The sequence below is a fragment of the Desmodus rotundus genome, chromosome 5, assembly GCF_022682495.2.
Source record: "Desmodus rotundus isolate HL8 chromosome 5, HLdesRot8A.1, whole genome shotgun sequence".
Classification (NCBI taxonomy): Eukaryota; Metazoa; Chordata; class Mammalia; order Chiroptera; family Phyllostomidae; genus Desmodus; species Desmodus rotundus.
The window spans coordinates 133866035-133885334 of NC_071391.1; the positions used below are offsets into that span (position 1 = coordinate 133866035).

General features: G+C 39.6%; 1 protein-coding gene across 2 annotated transcripts in view; it reads left to right on the top strand.

Moving 5' to 3' along the window:
* The first annotated feature begins 6826 nt into the window (after nucleotides 1–6826).
* The window catches only part of VRK2 (VRK serine/threonine kinase 2), an 89141-nt gene continuing 76667 nt past the window's right edge, over nucleotides 6827–19300 (top strand). The window contains exons 1-2 of one of the 2 annotated variants that reach the window (XM_024552768.4): nucleotides 6827–7286; nucleotides 8881–9024. In XM_024552768.4, the coding sequence (XP_024408536.2) occupies nucleotides 8889–9024 (136 nt within the window). In that variant the 5' untranslated portion in view covers nucleotides 6827–7286; nucleotides 8881–8888. The remainder of the gene's footprint in view (nucleotides 7287–8880; nucleotides 9025–19300) is intronic. The other variant, XM_024552769.4, reaches the window with a different exon arrangement.

A 19300-nucleotide genomic window follows, 5' to 3' on the forward strand; every position in this document is an offset into this window, starting at 1 on the left:
AATTTCTATGTCAGTAACTGCTCTCCAGGGATTGTGCATTTATGAGCGCGAATGGCCTTCTGGTTTTTATAAAATAAAAACTAGCTCTTCTTTGGCAGGCAAAATGTTTCCAGTGAAGTGATCTCCTTTTGCACATTAAATAACAAAGATTGGATTTTTCTAGATGTTTTGTCTACGCAACATCTTTAACACTTTAATTGATTCAAAATGATCTTGGCTTTGTACAGTAGCTCACTAAATGGTTAGGTTTTCTTTTTTCTTTGAACCAGTGTAAGCATTTTACAGCACCTGGCTCTTTGAAAAGCAGAACCTATGCCTCACCTACATACACGTTGGCACACAGCCAAGGAAGTCCTTTTGTATGTGTTTGTGGTGAATCATTCATAGTTCGTTCGTAAGATTTATCAAAATTGCGCTGTTTGAAAACCTTGTTTTCCCTATGTTTTTTGTCTTCTGATGACTCATACTTTAGTGCTTTTATGTCTAGATTCTCTTTTCTTTCTTGTTTCTCATCATGTTCATTCAGAAGACATTCTTTCACTAGTTCCAAAATTTGTATTTCTATATTCTGTCAGTTTTCATCTTGAAACATACACACAGCAATATGCTCTGAATCACAAAATTCTGCATTAAATCCCAACACTTAAAAACCCACATATTCTCAGTATAGGTTTACCTGCACTTCTGTTCCCATTTTTATTCAGTAAAAATTTATTAACATTTTAAATTCATTGGCACTTGAACTTTTATGATGTCATCTGTTAGGAACATTTTGGCTGCAAGAAACATAAAAATCAATGCTAAGTGGTTTAAACAATAGGACACACCACCTCACTGATGAGTATGACAAGTATCGCGGCTTCAAGGTTAATCGAATGAATAGCTCAATAATGGTCCCAAGGACTCAGGTTCTTTTCCCATCTTTCTCTTTAGCCATTGTTTTAAGTCAGTTTAATGGAGGTATAATTTACATATAATAAAATTCATAAAATTTAAGTGTACAAGTAAATGAGTTTTGACACATGTATAATCATGTAATCACTATCACAATCAAGAAATTAAACATCTCCATCCTTCCAAAAAGTCCCCTTAGCCCTTTTGCAGTCAGTCCCAGCCCCCCAACCTGGTCCCTGGCAATTTCAATGGCATTATTTAGTTTGCACTCTTTGTGTCTTTTTTTCCTTCACATTGCATCATGCTTTTGATATCTATTCAAGGTTTTGCCTGTATCAGTAGTTTGTTTCTTTTTATTGCTGAGTGATATTCCGTTGTATAGGAGATATGATGGGTATCACAACTTGTTTACCCACTCACTAGTTGATGGGAACTCTAGGTATTTCCAGTTTTTGGCTATTACATACAAAGCTGCTGTAAACATTCACATACAAGTCTCTTTCTTTTTTGTTTCTGTATTTTTTAAGTATATTTTATTAATTATGCTACTACAGTTGTAGCATTTTTTCTCCCCTTTATCCACCTCCATCCTGCAACCCCCTCTCACCAACATTCCCGGCCCCCACCCCACTTAGTTCATGTCCATGAGTTCTACATATAAGTTCTTTGGCTTCTCCATACTATTCCTAACCTCCCCCTGTCTATTTTATACCTACCAATTATGCTTCTTATTCCCTGTACCTTTCCCCCTTATTCCCCCTCCCCACCTCACTGATGACCCTCCATGTGATCTCCATTTCTAGTTGCTTGCTTAGTCTCTTTCTGTTTTTTAGGTTCAGTTGTTTATAGTTATGAGTTTGTCATTTTAATGTTCATAATTTTGATCTTCTTTTTCTTAGATAAGTCCCTTTAACATTTCATATAATAAGGGCTTGGTGATGATGAACTCCATTAACTTTATGTTACCTGGGAAGCACTTTATCTGCCCTCCCATTCTAAATGATAGTTTTGCTGGGTAGAATAATCTTGGATGTAGGTCCTTGCCTTTCATGACTTTAAATACTTCTTTCCAGCCCCTTCTGGGTTGCAAGGTTTCTTTTGAGAAATCAGCTGATAGCCTTATGGGCACTCCTTTGTAGGTAACTGTCTCCTTTCCTCTTGCTGCTTTTAAGATTCTCTCTTCATCTTTAATCTTGGCTAATGTAATTACGATGTGCCTTGGTATGTTCCTCCTTGGGTCCAATTTCTTTGGGACTCTCTGGGCTTCCTGGACTTCCTAGAAGTCTATTTCCTTTGTCAGATTGGGGAAGTTCTCCTTCATTATGTTTTCAGATAAGTTTTCAGTTTGTTGCTCTACCTCTTCTCCTTCTGGCACACCTATGATTCAGATGTTGGAATGTTTAAAGATGTCCTGGAGGTTCCTGAGCCTCTCCTCATTTTTTTGAATTCTTGTTTCTTCATTCTGTTCTGGCTGAATGTTTATTTCTCCCTTCTGCTCCAAACTGTTGATTTGAGTCCTGGTTTCCTTCCCTCACTGTCGGTTCCCTGTACATTTTCCTTTATTTCATTTTTCATAGCCTTCATTTTTTCCTCCATTTTACAACCATACTCAACCAATTCTGTGAGCATCCTGCTATCAGTGTTTTCAACTGTGCATCTGATAGGTTGACTATCTCCTTGTCACTTAGTTGTATTTTTTCTGGACCTTTGATCTGTTCTTTCATTTGGGCCATTTTTTTTTTTTTTTTGCCTCGGCTGTTACGTAGGAAAGGGCAGCACCTGAGGTGTTCACCAGGGCGGGGCAACCCAGGTCCAAGAGGGAACAATGCCACTTATTCAGCTCTCTGCCAGCTTTCAGTCACTTTGCCTTCTACCTACAAGCAAATTAGGCCCTTCTGGTGCTGACTCCCAGGTGGGTGGGTTGTGTACATTCTAGGACCCTCTGGGTCTCTCCAATGGACTCTCCCGTGTAGCTGGGAGTTTCTCCTGCCACCACAACCCCCACAGGTTTTTTCAGTCAGAGGTTTTGAGGCTTTATTATCCCTCCCTGGAACCTGGGTTGTGTGGTCTGTCTCGCTCCCCAGTTGTTCCTCCTGGTTTGTCCACATGCAAATGTGGGACACCTGCTCCACCAGTTGCTGCCTTGGCTGGTCTACCAGTCTCTTCCTTGCCATGAGTCCTCTCTGCCAGGCTGCCTATCTCTACCCCTTCTCCTGGTCTGGATGAATATATCTTCTTTAACTCCTTGGTTGTCGGACTTCCATACAGTTAGATTTTTTTGTCAGTTCTGGTTGTCTTTTGTTTTTAAATTTGTTGTTGTCCTTCTTTTGGTTGTGCGAGGAGGAACAGCATGTTTACCTACTCCTCCAACAAGTCTTCATGTATACATAATTCTACATTTCTCTTGGGTAAATATTTAGGAACATGATTGCTGGGTCGTATGTTATTTATATGATTGACATTATATGAAACTGACAAACTGTTTTCCAAAGTGTCTGTACCATTTTGGATCTCCACCAACAATGTAAGAGAGTTCCAGTTACTCCACACACTTACCAAAACTTGGTATCTTAACAGTGTTTTTTGAAGAACAATACCTTTTTAAATTTGATGAAGTTAATTTATCAATTTCTTCTTTTAGACTTTCAGCCATTTTTTGGTACATTCTAATTACACAAACTCAAAGATCAGAAAGGTTTGCCAAGTCCAAGATCATAAGGACTTTGCCGTAGGTTTTCTTCCAAAAACTAAAAAAATTTAGCCCTTATATTTAGATTTACTTCTATATCAACTTCAAGATAATTATTATGAGGGTTATTAGTTAAAGGCTGAATATCTATAAATCTATATGTGAGTGTCTGTGTGTGTTCGGACCTCATTTGTTGAATGTTCTGTTATAGGAGGCCACTTAACCCTGAGTCAAATCAAATCCAGGGAAAATACACCTCCCTGGGGGGACACCTAACATGTTTAGGAAGGTCTCACTGAGTTGACTTTTGAAAAAAGATCTGAAGAAAGTAATAGAGCAGGCCATACAGTCCCCAGGTTGAAGGATGATTCAGACAGAAGGGAAATTGTAAAGGTCCCAAGAAGATCAAGAAGAACACATGGCTGGAGAGGGTAATAGGATGTGGCTGGGGGGAGGGTGAAGGTGCAGAACATGTAGATCATTGTAGGCACGTCATTCTCAACCAGTACAAATTTTGGCAAAATTTACAATTTTTGGTAATATCTGAGGACATTTTTTAGTTGTCATAACTTGCAGGGGAGGAGGAGGTGCTAGAGAGGCTCTGGGTGCTGTTAAATAACCTGCAATACCCAAGGAAGTCTACCTTTTGAACATCTTCCCTTTATCAACAAAGAATTATCTGGCCCAATGTCAACAGTACCAAGGTTGAAAAATGCTATTGTAGGTCATAGTAAGGACTGGCTAATACTGAGTGAACTGGAATGACACTGAAATGTCTTGAGAAATGATAAATTAAGCTTTTAAAAATATCATGTGGCTGTTGATTGTGAAAAAAAACTAAAGGGATAGATGGGTAGGAAATAGGATAGCATTTAGGAAGGTACTGCAATTATCCAGGAAAGAAATGATGGTTTGGACCAGAATAATAGCAGTAGGGTTAGTGAGAAGTGAGGGATTCTAAGTATATTTTTAATGTTAACCTAACAGGACTTACTAACTGAATGTCTGTGTCCTAAAATTTTATGTTGAAACCCAATCCCCAGTGGGATGGCATTTGGAGATGGTGCCCTTGGGAAGTGAACTTCCGAGCTTACAGAAATGTGAGAAATAATTTTTTTTATAAACCACCTAGTCTATGGTACTGTGTTATGGCAACCTGAAAGGACTATGGCACTGAAATACTGGGTATATAGGTGAAAGGGAGGAGCCATGTGTGGCTCCTCAAGAGTAATCTGTTGTGCCTGGTGCTAGAGCTGCATCTTCCCAAAGAAAGTAACCTTTGGGAAGGAGAAATGGACAGAAACCTAAACGAAATGGGGATGGGAGAAAGAATCCCCATACGGATGTGTGGACAGGCTATCAATAGTATTTGTTATACATATATCTTACAGAAATAAGAATGGACATTGTTGGATTTGTGAATGATTACCTCAAAGGGCACGATTATTGTACATATAGACTATTGCATTTCTTTAAAAAAACGTTTTTATAGCCACAGCACCAAATACTTTTTAAAAAATGTCTCCTTATACAATCATTCATTTGGTGACAATCTGAGGGATGTAGGTAGTGCTGAAACCTGTTCCATCAGTCATGAAAGGACTTGGATTTTCCTTTCAGTATTTGCATCCCAAGCACTTAGTGACTTCCTACATAGGAAATTGATGTATTGCTTAATAATTGCTTTCTGAGCATTTGTTTTGTCTACCATAAAATATTATAAGCTCACTGAGTCCTTACTATGCGTTAGAAACTCCTTAAATTATCATAATCATCTTTATAACTGTAACTTGATGAAGATCCTCTCCTTGACCAAACTCTAATCAGGCTTCCATGAACTCTTTTTTTCAACTAGGCCTTGACTTTTGGACTTTCATGTTCTTTCTATACTTGTCCAATTTTAATAAGCATCCTGCTAAGTCAGTTTGGCCAGAATGTCTCATCTTCCATAACTGATCAATTCTAATGGAGGTCCCCATCCTCCACAATCCCCCTAGTGAAGTCTGATCACCCTGGCTTGCCATGAAATCCTGTGAGCTCAGTTTAGCCAGAATCCTCCCTTTATTCCAGCTCCTTCCGTCCACTGACTCCCACCCTGCTCCTGGGCTGTAAATTCCCACTTTCTGTGGTTGTATTTGGAATTGAGCATAGCTCTTTCTCCTATTTCAGTAATTTTGAACAAAGCCTTCCTTACCATTTTAACAAGTGTCAGAATTTTTTTTTGTTAACCTTAAAACCTAAATAACTAGAGTTATTTCCATTTTGCAGACAATAAAATTGCAGTTTTGCAAAGTAATTACATTTAATAAAGAGTATCCAACTTGTAAATTGAGCATTATTTACAGTAGCCAAAATATAGAAGCAACCCAAGTGCCTATCAATAGAGAAGCAGATTAAAAAAAGGGGTGGTACACGTATACAATGAAATATTACTCGGCAATAAAAAAAATGAAAGCTTACCAATTTTTGACAGTATGGATGGACCCAGAGAGTATTAGGCTAAGTGAACTAAGTCAGACAGATAAAGGCAAATGCCATATGATTTCAATTATATGTGGAATCTAAAGAACAAATGAACAAACAAAATAGAAACAGACTCATAGGTACAGCCAACAGACTGATGGTTGCCAGAGGGTAGGGTGTTTGTGGCTGGGTGAAAACAGGTGAGGGGATTAGGAAGTACAAATTGGTAGTTACAGAACAGTCAGAAAGACGTAAAGCACAGCATAGGGAATGTAGCCAATATTGTAATTAACTATAGGGTCAGGTGGGTACTAGAAACCTCTGGCGGAACACTTTGTAAGGTATATGACTGTCTAACCACTATTCTGCACACCTGAAACTAATACAAAATAATACCAAATGTAAACTGAATTAAAAAATTGAAGTAAACACAGATTATTCAACTAGTAAGTGATTGGTCTTGAGCCAATATGCCTCTTAGAACTTAACCGCTGTGCTATAGGCACTCCTACTCACAGCAGCCTGCTCGCTCAGGAGCGCCTGGCCAGTATGTTAGTTTTCTGGGAAGTGCCAGTAAGGGCCTGGCGATTCAGTTAGAAGCTCTCGACACTTAGATCGTGGCACACGCGACCTAAAATTACACCAACACAAATGTTTGCCCTGGTTGATTCACACTGAACTGATCTGATGGCTGATCTTGAGACTCTGGCGGACGAGGTGGATGACGACAAAATAGCTCTCATTCTCGATTTAGAACCGCCGCTCCCTCTTCCCCTCGGCGGCCCCCCAGGGTGGACGCGCCGCTGGAAGGAAGGCACCGGCCTCACCCGGACTCCGCGAGCCCGGGCCCACCTGTCCCGAGCGAGGTGGCGCCTGCGGGCCCAGCGCAGCGGGCCGGGGTGCGGGGAAGTTAGTCTGGCCCCTTCCGCGGGCCGGCCCGGAGCAGGGCCCGCCTCCCCGCGGGATTGGAGGCCCGCGGCCCCGCCTGGGCACCCAGAGGCCGGCGGGAAGCCTGCGCGGGAGTCCCGTCTCTCTGCCGGCGCCGCCCGAGCTGCGTCCCAGAGTCTCGAGGAGCAGCCGTCGGAGCGAGGTGCAGGCCGGGTTCCGCGGTTGGGTCCTTGCTTTTTCAAAACTCAAAGTGAGGACCTGGCACCCCCTTCAACTCGCGTTTGTCCAGAGTGCTGGCGGGGAAGCGGGTACGGTTCCGTTTCTCCGGTCCGCCAAGAGCTTGAGCCGGGAAGTAAGTCTCCAGACGCGGGCGGGCTTCGCGGTTGCGTCGGCCGGCCTGCCCCACCCCGGGGTCCCGGGGTCCCGGGGCTGCGGACTGGGGGGCAACGCGGGTGCTGGGCCGCTCTGAGCTGATCTGCCGGCCCAGTTCTGGCCGGTATTCAGGCTCTGGGTGTCGGTTTTTCCCCCGGAAGCTCGTGTCGAACGCTTTTCATCACAGTCCCAGGAAGAAATCCAGAAGCAGCAGGGAAACCCGGGGACCGACCAGGAGAGGAGGATGCCTCTTCTCTCTGGGAAGGTGAACTCGGGATCCACGCCCAGGATGTGCATTGTACAGTCAGTCTCATTTCAGGTCTCAAGTTCTGATGCCCCAAATTTTTACTCCTCATAAAGTTGTTCTTTAGAGACTTTAGGTTTTAAACCAGCAAATGCGTACTGGACACAAGTATATGTAAAGTACTGGTCAAAAGGCACCACCCCAAAACTTTTTCCTACTTCAGGCTTAGTTCACCATCTAACTTCCCGGCCTCCCTAGTGTTTCGCTGGGAGAAGGGCAGGTGGATATCCTTAAAGATTTCAGCCGGGCTCCTTTGCTCCACCTGGGGCCTTGCTGCTAGATAAATGATAGCAAGGCATTGGATGAAAGTAAGTGAAGGAGCGAAAACCTGTTAAAAAGTACAGAAACTTTCTCATTCTGAAGATGGGGATATTGTACAATGAAAACTTTACACTAACTTTCATTCAAAAGCACTCAACACTACAGCAATTCTTCGGAAATACAGGATTGCAGTTGCCTTCACTTTCAAGTTAGTTTCAGACATATATGCCATCCCCTGCCCCTAAGAAATTTGCACTTCTAGTGTAAAAATCTCTCGTTGTGAAATTCACTGACCTGTGCACAGTTATAATGAATTGATTAAAGTCATGTGACTGTACTGTGGGGTCTGTGCTTTTGTTGTTGGCTGTGCCACGTTAACCTTGCAGGCAGAGCAGCTTCCACCTTGGTGAGGGTGGCAAAGGGACAGGGTATAGAAAAATCGAAAGAAGCTGAAAGAGGAGTGTGTCAGCCTGAAGCTGCCCAGTGCCCTAGTGTGCTGCTAAATTATAAATCCATGAAAATCTCAGGCTTCTTTAACAAGCTGACTCTGTGTCATTTGCTCTTTGGTGATGATGTACATTGTTGTCATTTGTATTTTTTTGGTCCAAAGCTGTATTCTTTCCTAGTGACCCGAGACCTCATCTCTGACACTGCATTCTCAGTGAAAGGAGCGTGTAAAATTTATTTCTGTCATTGGAAATTATTAACTCCGTTTTTAAGTTATTACTAGGTATTATAGACTCTCAAATGAATTTTGGAAATGTTGAGTTAAGTTCAACAGGCTTGTTTGTAGAATACCAATACCTCTTAGATTTCACAATTGTAATGTATGTGAGTCTTCAATTTGAATATATGAGGACTTTCCCAAACCCAGTTGGCTCCAGAATCCTAATTTCTAGAAACCTGGGAAAGTTCCCCATAGAAGACATTTCGAGAAATGTATTTTAACTGCATTTTTTTTATTACTGCTGTTTTTATTTTTAATCACTGACCTCACCCCTTTTGCCAGCAGAAGTAATGCCACCAAGAAGAAACGAGAAATACAAACTTCCTGTTCCACTTCCAGAAGGCAAGGTTCTAGATGATGTGGAAGGAAATAAATGGGTGCTAGGCAAGATGATTGGTTCTGGAGGATTTGGATTGATATATTTAGGTAAAGTACAATTATAAATTACCATATATTCTTATATAGGTGACTAATATTTTGAAATTACAGCTTTGAAATAGAATAAATGTGCTTTATTAAGTAATATGAAGATGGTAATGTTTAGTAGAATTTCTAGTTTCAAGACATGACTGGCCCCACTCCTTGTCCATTTTTTTCTGAGTGACTCTTAGAAGAACATAACTACACAGGCTGCCAGACAAAATGTTAATGTTCTTTTTGGGGAGTGTGTTTTCCTGGAAACATTGCTTTTTTACAACCCTGAAACCACACCTGCATAAATCCAAACACTTCCTATTTGTGACTCTTAATCATTAATATTTAAGTGATGTAAGGTTCTGGTCATTTCTTAATTAGGCTCCACTAGAGCAGTGGCCCCAACCTTTTTGACACCAGGGACCGGTTTTATGGCAGACAGTTTTTCCACGGACCAGGGTGGGAGGATGGTTTTGGGTGACTCAAGTGCGTTAGGTTCAAACTCACCTCCTGCTGTGTGATCCAGTTCCTCATGGGAGGTTGGGGACCCCTGCACTAGAGAATGGAGCCGTGATAACTCAAGGCATCTAGCATGGAATGAATTAACTTCTCCTGTGTATTAGAGGGGTACTCGTTATGTGCCATCTTCGGGAGAATTGAGAGAATAGATGCTCAGTATTATTTTCTGTGTTCTTTACTATATGGAGCCTTAGTTGAGTGTACCTGTACACTACATTTAAAAATTTTTAAATTACACTAAATTTAGAAGGGTCATTTAGGGCTACCTTAAAACATGCAGTTTAATGATCAGAGGATATCCATTATAAGACTGGATTTAAAAATAAGATAAACAGTAGTGATTAAAAAATCACCCTCAAGGATAAATTCTAAATGTGTTGACTCATTACATCTGTTCCTGTAGGAGTTTTAAAAAGCTGGTAAAGGACCTCCATTGCAGACATCTGGGGCTCCTCATTAAACATTTCAAATATCAGGGTAGGAAGGACTTTCCCTCTACCCTCCTAGGTTCTGTAGCTGGGTTTATGAAGTGAACTGACAATAGGTAGATTAACAGGAGAAAAGGTATACAAATGTATTAATTTTTAAAAAAGATTTGAGTGTATACTTACCTGTGCACAATTATAACTAATTGGTTAAAGTTGTGTGGCTGTACTGTGGAGTCTATCCTTCTGTTTTGGGGGGTACCACATTTATCTCTCAGGCAAGGCACTTTTCACTTGAGTGTGGGTGGGGAAGGGACAGGATATAGAACAACCCAAAGAGCTGAAATAGGGATCGGTTGCTTCTTGCGTGCCCCCAATCAGGTACCTGGCCCGCAGCCCAGGGTTGGGACCTGACCAGGAATCGAACTGGTGCCTTTTCGGCTTGCAGGATGACACACAACCCACTAAGCCACACCAGTCAGGGCCAAAGTTATTAATTTGTAATGTTACGTGAATGGGGATATTATAAAAAAAATATCCCCCAAAGTGGTGAGATTTGAGAACATACAAACTATCTTAGTAGGGGAACAAGAGAAGGGATGTAGGCCACTTAAGGGAGAGTAAATAATTATTAGGAAAGATGAATGGGCCCTTAGGAGAATAGATGGGGGATATGGCTTTTGTGACAAAGTTAGGGAGTGGTGTCAACTTCTGTTCTCCAGTGGTAAGAGTCAGTCTCACCTACCTGCTAAAGATCCCCTGGAGGGGATTTAAAACAAGTTGAGGTTTTATTGCGAAGATCTGTGTGTAGGCAATGAATGGGGGTTCAGAGGAAGCCTCTCTCTGCAGTTGCTATTTTTCAAGTCCTTTTAGCTTACAAATACAATTAAACTGTGGACAACATTGGCATGAATTGCGTGGGTCCACTGATATGGGGAATTTTTTCCAATAAATATTGTAATTGTATATTCTCTTCTTTAGGATTTTCTTGACATTTTTCTTGGACCTCACACCTTATCAGACATACTTTTAGTTTTCTGTTTGAATTATTTGAGTAATTTCAAAAACTACAGAAAATTATTGATTGTAATGATATTATTTCCTTTTTAAATGGAAATATATGTGAGGATATGTGTTTAAATTTAAGTGCATGTTTGAAATTGATATGACTATACACATATACATAACTATATTTGTACATGTATACATATATATACTCAGTACGTATGTGGTGAAAAAGGAATTTATTTGCTCAGGGACATGATTTGTCTCTTTTCAAATACAGAAAAATCTTTGCTTCTTTCAGTCTAAGCACATGCCACATATTTCTTACTATTTTTTCTCATTACCAAACAATATTAGTTGTACAACAATTTTCAAGGTTCTATATGTGTGCAGTTCCTTCTACTGTCTGAATTTTAGAACCTGGATCCTGGGAATATTAGCAAGTGAACACCATGGGGGAAAGACCATCAAGAAAAGTTTAGTTATTTGAAGATTAAAGCTGTGTGTTCCAAATGTTGTCGTTGTTCCAAATGATGGCATAAGTGGCTCTCATAAATCATAGTATCCTCTTTTTAGTGAGATGCCATCAGCAATAACTTCGTTAAATGGGTTTGTATTGATTATTTTCAAAGCTATATAATAAGCAGATCCATAGGAAATTATGTCATGCTTTTGCATTTTACCATGGTTCTCGTCACTTCTGTATATAAATGAAGAAGCAGGTAAATCCAGGTTTTCCATAATACCTTGTGTCCAGCTGCATTCATTTCTGGTGGTGTTCTTTCCAGATGCAGTGTTTTGGCAGACACTGCTGCCTAAGGCCGAGGAGAAGTGAGCCTCTGTGTCTGACTCATTGTACATGTACAGCTCTCCTCTAGCTTTTAGATCAATAGCTAAGATCTTTCAGTGATCAGCAAGGGCAGAGAAGTTTATTTACTCTTGACTTGAACAGATAATGTGCCTGTAGCATTAACAGTAATGGTTATAAGAAGGAAAAGAAAAGTTTGAATACAAGAACAGAAAGTCAAGGTTCTTTTTTTGTATATGAAAAGAGAGGGGAAGAAAAAAGAAGAAAGGAAACTGGTTTAGGGGATGGGAGAAATCGCTGTCATTTTAGTATAAAATAAGTGGGAAAGTTTCTAAAACTCCAGGGAAGGAGAGAGAACTGAGATTGAATTCTTCTTTCATAGAATTGCATAAATAAGGGCGTGGGTTTCGGTGTGTGGCAAATCTGGGTTAAATTCTGACCTTACTAAGCCACTTAAAAACTGTGTGACTTTGACCTAGTCACAAGTCTTTGTTTCGATTTTGTGTAATTGGGATAATAATAATTGTGAAGATCGAGATAATGTTTTTGAAGAATTCAGAATTTGTTAAAGCCTTAAATGTAACTTATTTATTTATTTAGAATTTCCCATCCTCAGTGGTAATTGAACTCTAGATTCAGTGTCTGGTGCCACAGGTAATTAGGACGGTATCAGAGCATCTGTGGGAGGGATTTTCCACGCATCCCTCCAAGAATCGCGATAGATTTGGCTACTAGTGTGGCATAACTAGGAACATAGAGAGCATCAGTGGGAGACTGTGGCATTTTACTCACCAACCACTGTCTTTTTCCCTCTTACCGTTTACAGTGGTGGCCATACGGCACAGTGGAAGGTTCTCATTTAAACCGTCTCATCTGCTCTAGGTGTGAAAGTTAATGGGTTTCCGAAGTTAGTCAAAAATCCGGAAAAACAATTATAGGCAATAAACTTCAGCTAAATTCCTTTGAAGACTTATATGAATGAAAATCGAAATGCTTTATCTGTGGAAGTTCTAGTTTTTCAGAGTTGCTTATAGTGATGACTATTCAGCAGCTTCAGAATGTCAAGCACCAAGTAGATGTTCAAGAGTTATTTGCCTGAGATGCTGAGACTGAGGTTGGGGTATTTAACCCATACAGGTCAGTTTGCTTTATTCGCGTCCATAATGTGGATGCCACCCTTAATTCTGCCCTGGAGCCTCAGAGTCACAAGAAAAGCTGGGACAAGTTAAAATCATGATGTCATCTCACAGAACTTATGGATGCTTTATTGATAGTAAATCAATAGCATCTTTTATGAAGAAGAATACATTACTGCAACTAATATTATCTGTGGTGAGGCCTCAAGACTGAGTCATTTGTGTATAGATAAATGTTTAGACCTCATGTAAGTGACTGTCATTACATTGTTTTGGTCATGCTCCCCTATTAGGGTACTTTTGATCTTTAGAAACATAGAAGAAATCTTTCTTGAGGGGGAGGAAAGTGGACAGGAAACCTAGGATTTTTAGAAATTATCAAAATTTAACTCACTTATTTGATTGCCTTCTACTTATGAAGAAATAGAGAAGATTATTTATACCAGTGTATTTTTTTTACTTATTTTAATTTTTAGTCAGCCGTAGTGGGTTGATTTTTACAGTAGGCAGAATAATGTTCACAAGAACCTAATGCTAAACTGTCAGCAAGGTGTAGTTACTGGAACCTGTGTTTCTTTATTATGCGTTGCTGTCTGAAGTGTTTTGGCATGTTCTACAGGGGAGGCTTTGAGATAAGCAGCTCGTGTTATCTAACACAGTGCAGTAGTATGGTGCCACTTCAACTGTTGCTAGGACATTTTGCTAATGATACTGTGGGGGTGAAAAGAAGAAATAAATATGAAATTAGGATAACTTGTACTAGAAAGCATATGATAAATTAGTTTACAGATGAAGGTGTAGGGAGGTAACAGGTGATACAAACTCAAAAAAGGAAGGGATCACTTGGATTTGTGAATTTTATGTGCTTATTGGGCCGATAGACAAGAAATAAAAGCTTCTAGAAGTTGTGTTTTAATTTTGTATGTGCTGGTCATGGGCTGTTAAGTTTGAGCTTTTAAAGAGAGAGCACTGTTCATTTACCTATCACCTAAGGAATCTAAGTATTTACAAAAGTTTGGCTTCTTTCTATAAAAAAAGGGAGAGTTTTTCTAGGGTGTAGCCTTTACTTGTCATTTTCATTTTTTAAATGTCCAACCTTTTCAACATTTATATTATGGTTTTCATTTTCAGCATTTTTGCTGTTAAAACTCTTTTGCCTCAGGGAAGATTTACAAACTCGCCTGCTCTTCATTATTATAGATGTGTCTTCCACTGCACCTGTTACTCTTTTTTAACTGTTTACAGTGGTCAGGGTTTTAAAATTTGAAACCTATTGCTATAGGGAAATGTCTTCCTCATGAAATGAACTCGCCTCTATTGCCACGCGATAAAAGAGTTCTCAGCTTTTGAGAGCTTCTGGCTTCCTTATGAAATATGGATAGACTTTTGCTTCTGAAATGTTTTAGGGTGTTTTCTTTAGATACAGAAGAAGAGGAGTAAATTGAAGGAGGTATAATCCTTCTTTAAGATAGGAATATCTGTGTTTATAAAATAAATGAGAAGTGAAATTCCAAAGCTCTGAATGGGAGAATTCACTAGAAATTAGCTGTTTGGATGATGACAGTTTGTCCACCACTTACAGTTAACAATGATACAAAAGTGTTTATGGATTTTCTATTGCTTAGGTACTTGGTTTTGTAATTCATGCTTCTTCAGAATGTTTGTTCCTTATAACTCCATTACGTGGACTGAGTGCACTTTACAGTAGTCTAAGTGTAAGAGTATTTTAGGAGAAAAGGCAGAAAACAGCAATTATTCCAAGACAGTTGTTGAAGATTTCCATTGTTTCTTTTAAAAAGATGGCCTTCAATTAGTCAGGTAGACTTTTCTTTTCGAGCATCTCCAACCAAGTAATACTTAAGGAAAAAGATTCCGTAGAAAGACATCCACTGAAGGCCAGAAACATCTACAGATGCAATGTGATCCCAAGCAATGAAGCATGTGGCCCTTCATTGGCATTATATGATAACAGGAGGGTCTTCTGGCAGAAGAGCTGACTTTTGCTGCGTTCTGCATGCTGCCCCTCCAAACCCATCTTTGATTGGCACCTATGCCCTATTGAAACTGGCATCACACCTTCTGAATGGGCACAGAGCCAGGCTAGCAGATGGGTATGGGCAAAAGCCTGCCAGAAACCCAGTATGTGCATCAAGTTTAAGTATCAGGGGCCCAAACTTCCATCCAGGGATATAAAAACTGCAGTCTGTTGAGAGCTTTTTGTGCTTAAGGTTAAAGGACATGCCATTTCTACTCTAGCTTAGAGGTTGATTAATTTTGAAAGTCAAACAGGAGCTCCTGTGGCTGTGTCAGGCAAAATTCTATCTGTGGTGAATGAGAATTACTACTTCATGTAGGGAAGAGAAAGTATTGTAATGAAGTTTCCGATGAGAGTTACTCTCCTGCAAGTGCCTCCAGCACTTAAGCAGCATGCATTCAGTGGAGATGAATATTTCTGATCTCCAGCAGAGCCAGGTGCAATCAAAGCCAGATCTTCAACCTGCTGCAGTAAAGAACCCTAAATTTAGAAAGGGCAGGCAAAGTTTGGAAGAACTCCTTGGTGGCAGCTTTCACCATGAACTAACTGATGAGGCTTCACAAAAGTCTGTAAAGGAGATGAAGGAAAAACTCCAAATAAAAACCCTTCAGGATACTTTAGCCTGAAACAGAAAGATCTTCAACAAACCAAAGGAATAGTTTAGTCCTTTCTCCCCAATGCAGAAATTCTGCTGAATTTTATATCAATAAAAACTTAGTTTACCAAAATGTTAGAACCAACTTAATGCATAAGTAACAAAGCTTCCTATTCTAACATTTATTTCATTGCATGTCTATCATGTATATAAACTTCACTTCTTGAATAATGGATTTTGCATAAAATTGAGTTCTAAATACCATATTCCTTATGATCGTCTCACACCAACTACAGAACTAGGCAAAAAAAAAAAAGGGGGGGTCATCATTCCTTGTGATCACTTCACTTATATCCCCTAAATGCTCTTAAATTTACAGGAATGCCTGTAAGACCAGCTGTGGCTAAGAGAGGCTTTTCCTAATCGCCTTATAGCCATTGCTTTTTCTTTTCCACTGTGTAAACTTTATCTATGGAACAGATTCCATGAGACCGTTGTGAATACTTCAACGTATTCAAAACATACAACTGCCACAAATTAAACTACTAAAACTAAAGCTGGTGCATTGCAACTGCCAAGGAAAACTGGCACATCCCTCTGTCAGACTGCGGGAGAGTGTGCCATACAGGCCTCAGAAAGCACAATTCATCCAGAAGCACTCTTGTCACTTGCTCTGATATTAAACCGGAGAAAGTGACATTAATTAAAGAAGTGACATGAGCCAACAAAGGCAATGAAATTCAAAGCTTTGGCTCATGTGCAGACCTTAATCCAACTTGCTCTGCTTAGGTATCGTGGCCATTTCTGGAGAGTCGTGTGGCTACTTCCACCCCCCTCCTTGTCTTTCTGTGCTGAAACATCATTTTCAAGCAACTGAAATTTCATAGCCAGGGTTGGACTAGCCAGTTGGTGCACTGGTAGTCATTGTGGGGTTTCCCAGAATGGTGGTGTGATGGCATGTGGTGCACTTAGACTGCGCTTGGTAACTGCATGAGAGGAGCAGTCAGAGGCAGAGGAGAGTTGGTCGTACAGAAAGGCAAGCGGCAGTCCGACAGAGAAGAGTGCCTAGGTGCGGTAGGCACTGGGAGTGAGGGGCGTCTGCGGCTGGGATCCGTACTGCAAAGGAATGGCTGGTGGGCTTTAGGAAAATTCTCACATGCCAAAGAGGCAAGCAGGGGAGTAGCCACAACTTTTCTTCTCTTTGTTCCCATAGTGTGCTCTCTCACAGTGCTCATCTAGCTGTTTCATGTGATTATTACTTGTATACTGTCTTATTCAACACCCACCCTCCCCCGCCAACATTAGATTATAAACTCCTGGTAGGCATTCTCAGGGTGCTTAAACAAGGCTTTTCATATCATAGTTTTCTAAAAACAATTGGTTAAATTAACTTTAGAATGAGTTTGTTATGGAAAAATAACTTTCCCAACAACTATCTGAGATAAAATTTTGTGCTGTAACATGTGTTTTGGGGATAAGACACTGTACTTTCAGATTTATAGACATTATTTAAAGAATTGGGGGGACTTTCAGGGGGAGAGAGACATATATGTTTATTCTCTTTCCTAGCATATTTTTAGGATACAAGAAACCATGTACTTATGCCATAGATTATAGGATTTCCTGGGAGAAGCCTATGCTGCTCTGGCGTAGTGTAGGGAGAGTTAAAGAAATGGATATTGTATTAAGACTAAACAGTTTTGCGTCTGGATTAAAACAGTTCCGCTGAGTAGCACTTACTTGAAATAGACCTGATAGCAAGTATGAACTTGTGCGGGGGGAAAGGGATGGTGTTTGTTGTTGAATGAATTGACTTGTAGGCATGTAACATGCATAAGAAATCCACTTTTCACAGAATGTAAACACAACTTTAATGGAAAATAAATTATTGGAATTTCTTTTAAGTGAATGACAGGTTTGATTAAGAGCTTTGTACATAGTCAGGAGCTTTTGTTATGGTTGCTGGGCATAAGTATTTTATGGTGGAGATCAGGAATTTTTTTTATCCGTGTAATTAGTCATGAGGTTTAATGTACATTTTTCATATCAGGCAGACAATTGCTTCAAAGAGACAGCAGTGCTGCAAAGGAGCAAGAAAAGAAGGCCAAAGTTGACACACACAGAGGCAAAACAGTGTAGAAAAAAATCAACACATTTTGCAAAATCAATCATTGAAAATGTGTCAGTGTTCAGGAGACTGCCTTTAATTTGCAATCCAAGTGAAAAAGAGTATTTAAATATGAGAGGCAGTATTATTGAGCCCAGCATGCCTGCTACCACTTGTTTGACTAGCTTAGAATAGAACACTGAGAGGCGAGGGCTCAAAGTTAAATGAACATTTATACATTTTAAAATCAAATGAAAGATTCAAAGTATATTCATGAATTAAAATTTTTTTCCAGAACCCTAAATTTAATCAGCTGGAATTACTTTTAAAGTGTCATTCTATTTAACATTTGGGAATGATGAATTTGCCTTTTAATAGGGATGCTATATTTTATCATGAAGATGAAACAAACTGTCTTTTGTTAATTATTCCCCAGAGACACTGCCATTTTTCTTTTCTCTCCCATGCTTAGTGTGGAGTAAAGGCAGCTTCCGCAAATTTGTTTCGAGCAAGAGTAATCAGAAGCTACAACATGTGTGAAAGGGGCTCATGGAGAGCCTAGCCTCCATTGGAGGTGTTCTGAGTGCCAGCTCATGAAATTCTCGTAGGTAATGGTACCGAAGCTTCACCGAGGGGGCTGTGAACACAGAGCACAGAAAAGGGAAAAAGAAGAGAGAGGGAGTCTCTGGTGGAGAGCAGCCGAAGGGTCCTATGTTCCTGTGGTGTTTGATACCTATGAGGCACAGTTCTTGTCTTTTTTTTTTTTTTTCCAGGAAATCTCATCATCTGCTGCTAAAATCTTTTACTAGTGTGTGCCAAGCTCTGTGTTAAATGCTTTACGTGCATTATTTCATTTAATCCTCCCAACATCTTACCATGGAAGGCACTGAGGCCTCGGGAGGTGAAATAAGTTGCCTCCGTGCCACAGTTTCATTAATTGTCTTCATCTGTGTTTGAACTTTGCTCTGCTGATTGGTGTCCTTTGTGAAGAACACTTGGAATTAATCATGGCTAGAGAAAATAGTGACAAATGACATGCTTATGACATGCTCATTTCTAAAATAACAGTGAAGTATCTAATTGATAGTATTGGCAACTGATTTAAGAAATCTGTTAGTGATGATGCTAATGGTGTCTTTTTCATTCAGATTGACAACTTGAGGTGTAGAGCATCAGTGATATATTTTTAATTTTATTATGTTCATAAAAATCTGTGAAAGAACATCTGATATTTATAGTAAATCTAATATTAAGAACTGGGAAAAATGTATTAAAAATGTAGGATACCTAGATAAAATAATATTTTTATGAAAAGTGAGAATAGGCAACTGATAATACATACAAATTGATGGGAAAAATTTGGTGGATTGTCCTGGTTTTTTGAAAATGGATGAATGTGTCTATTTTATATGGATTTTGTGTATTTGTTTTGAATCTAATCAAGAGGGAGAACAAAAGATGCCTCTTTAAATCTCTGCTACAATTTTCATATGCATCATGTAAAAATATATATTTTTACAAATATTGAATTATTCTTGATCGTGTCTTTTATTGGATAATAATTGAAAGATACACTCTTTAGAATTTTAGGTTTTTCACAAAGTAAAACAAACAAAAATATTTAAATAAGTGGAATCTTGAAAAACAAAACATTTTCT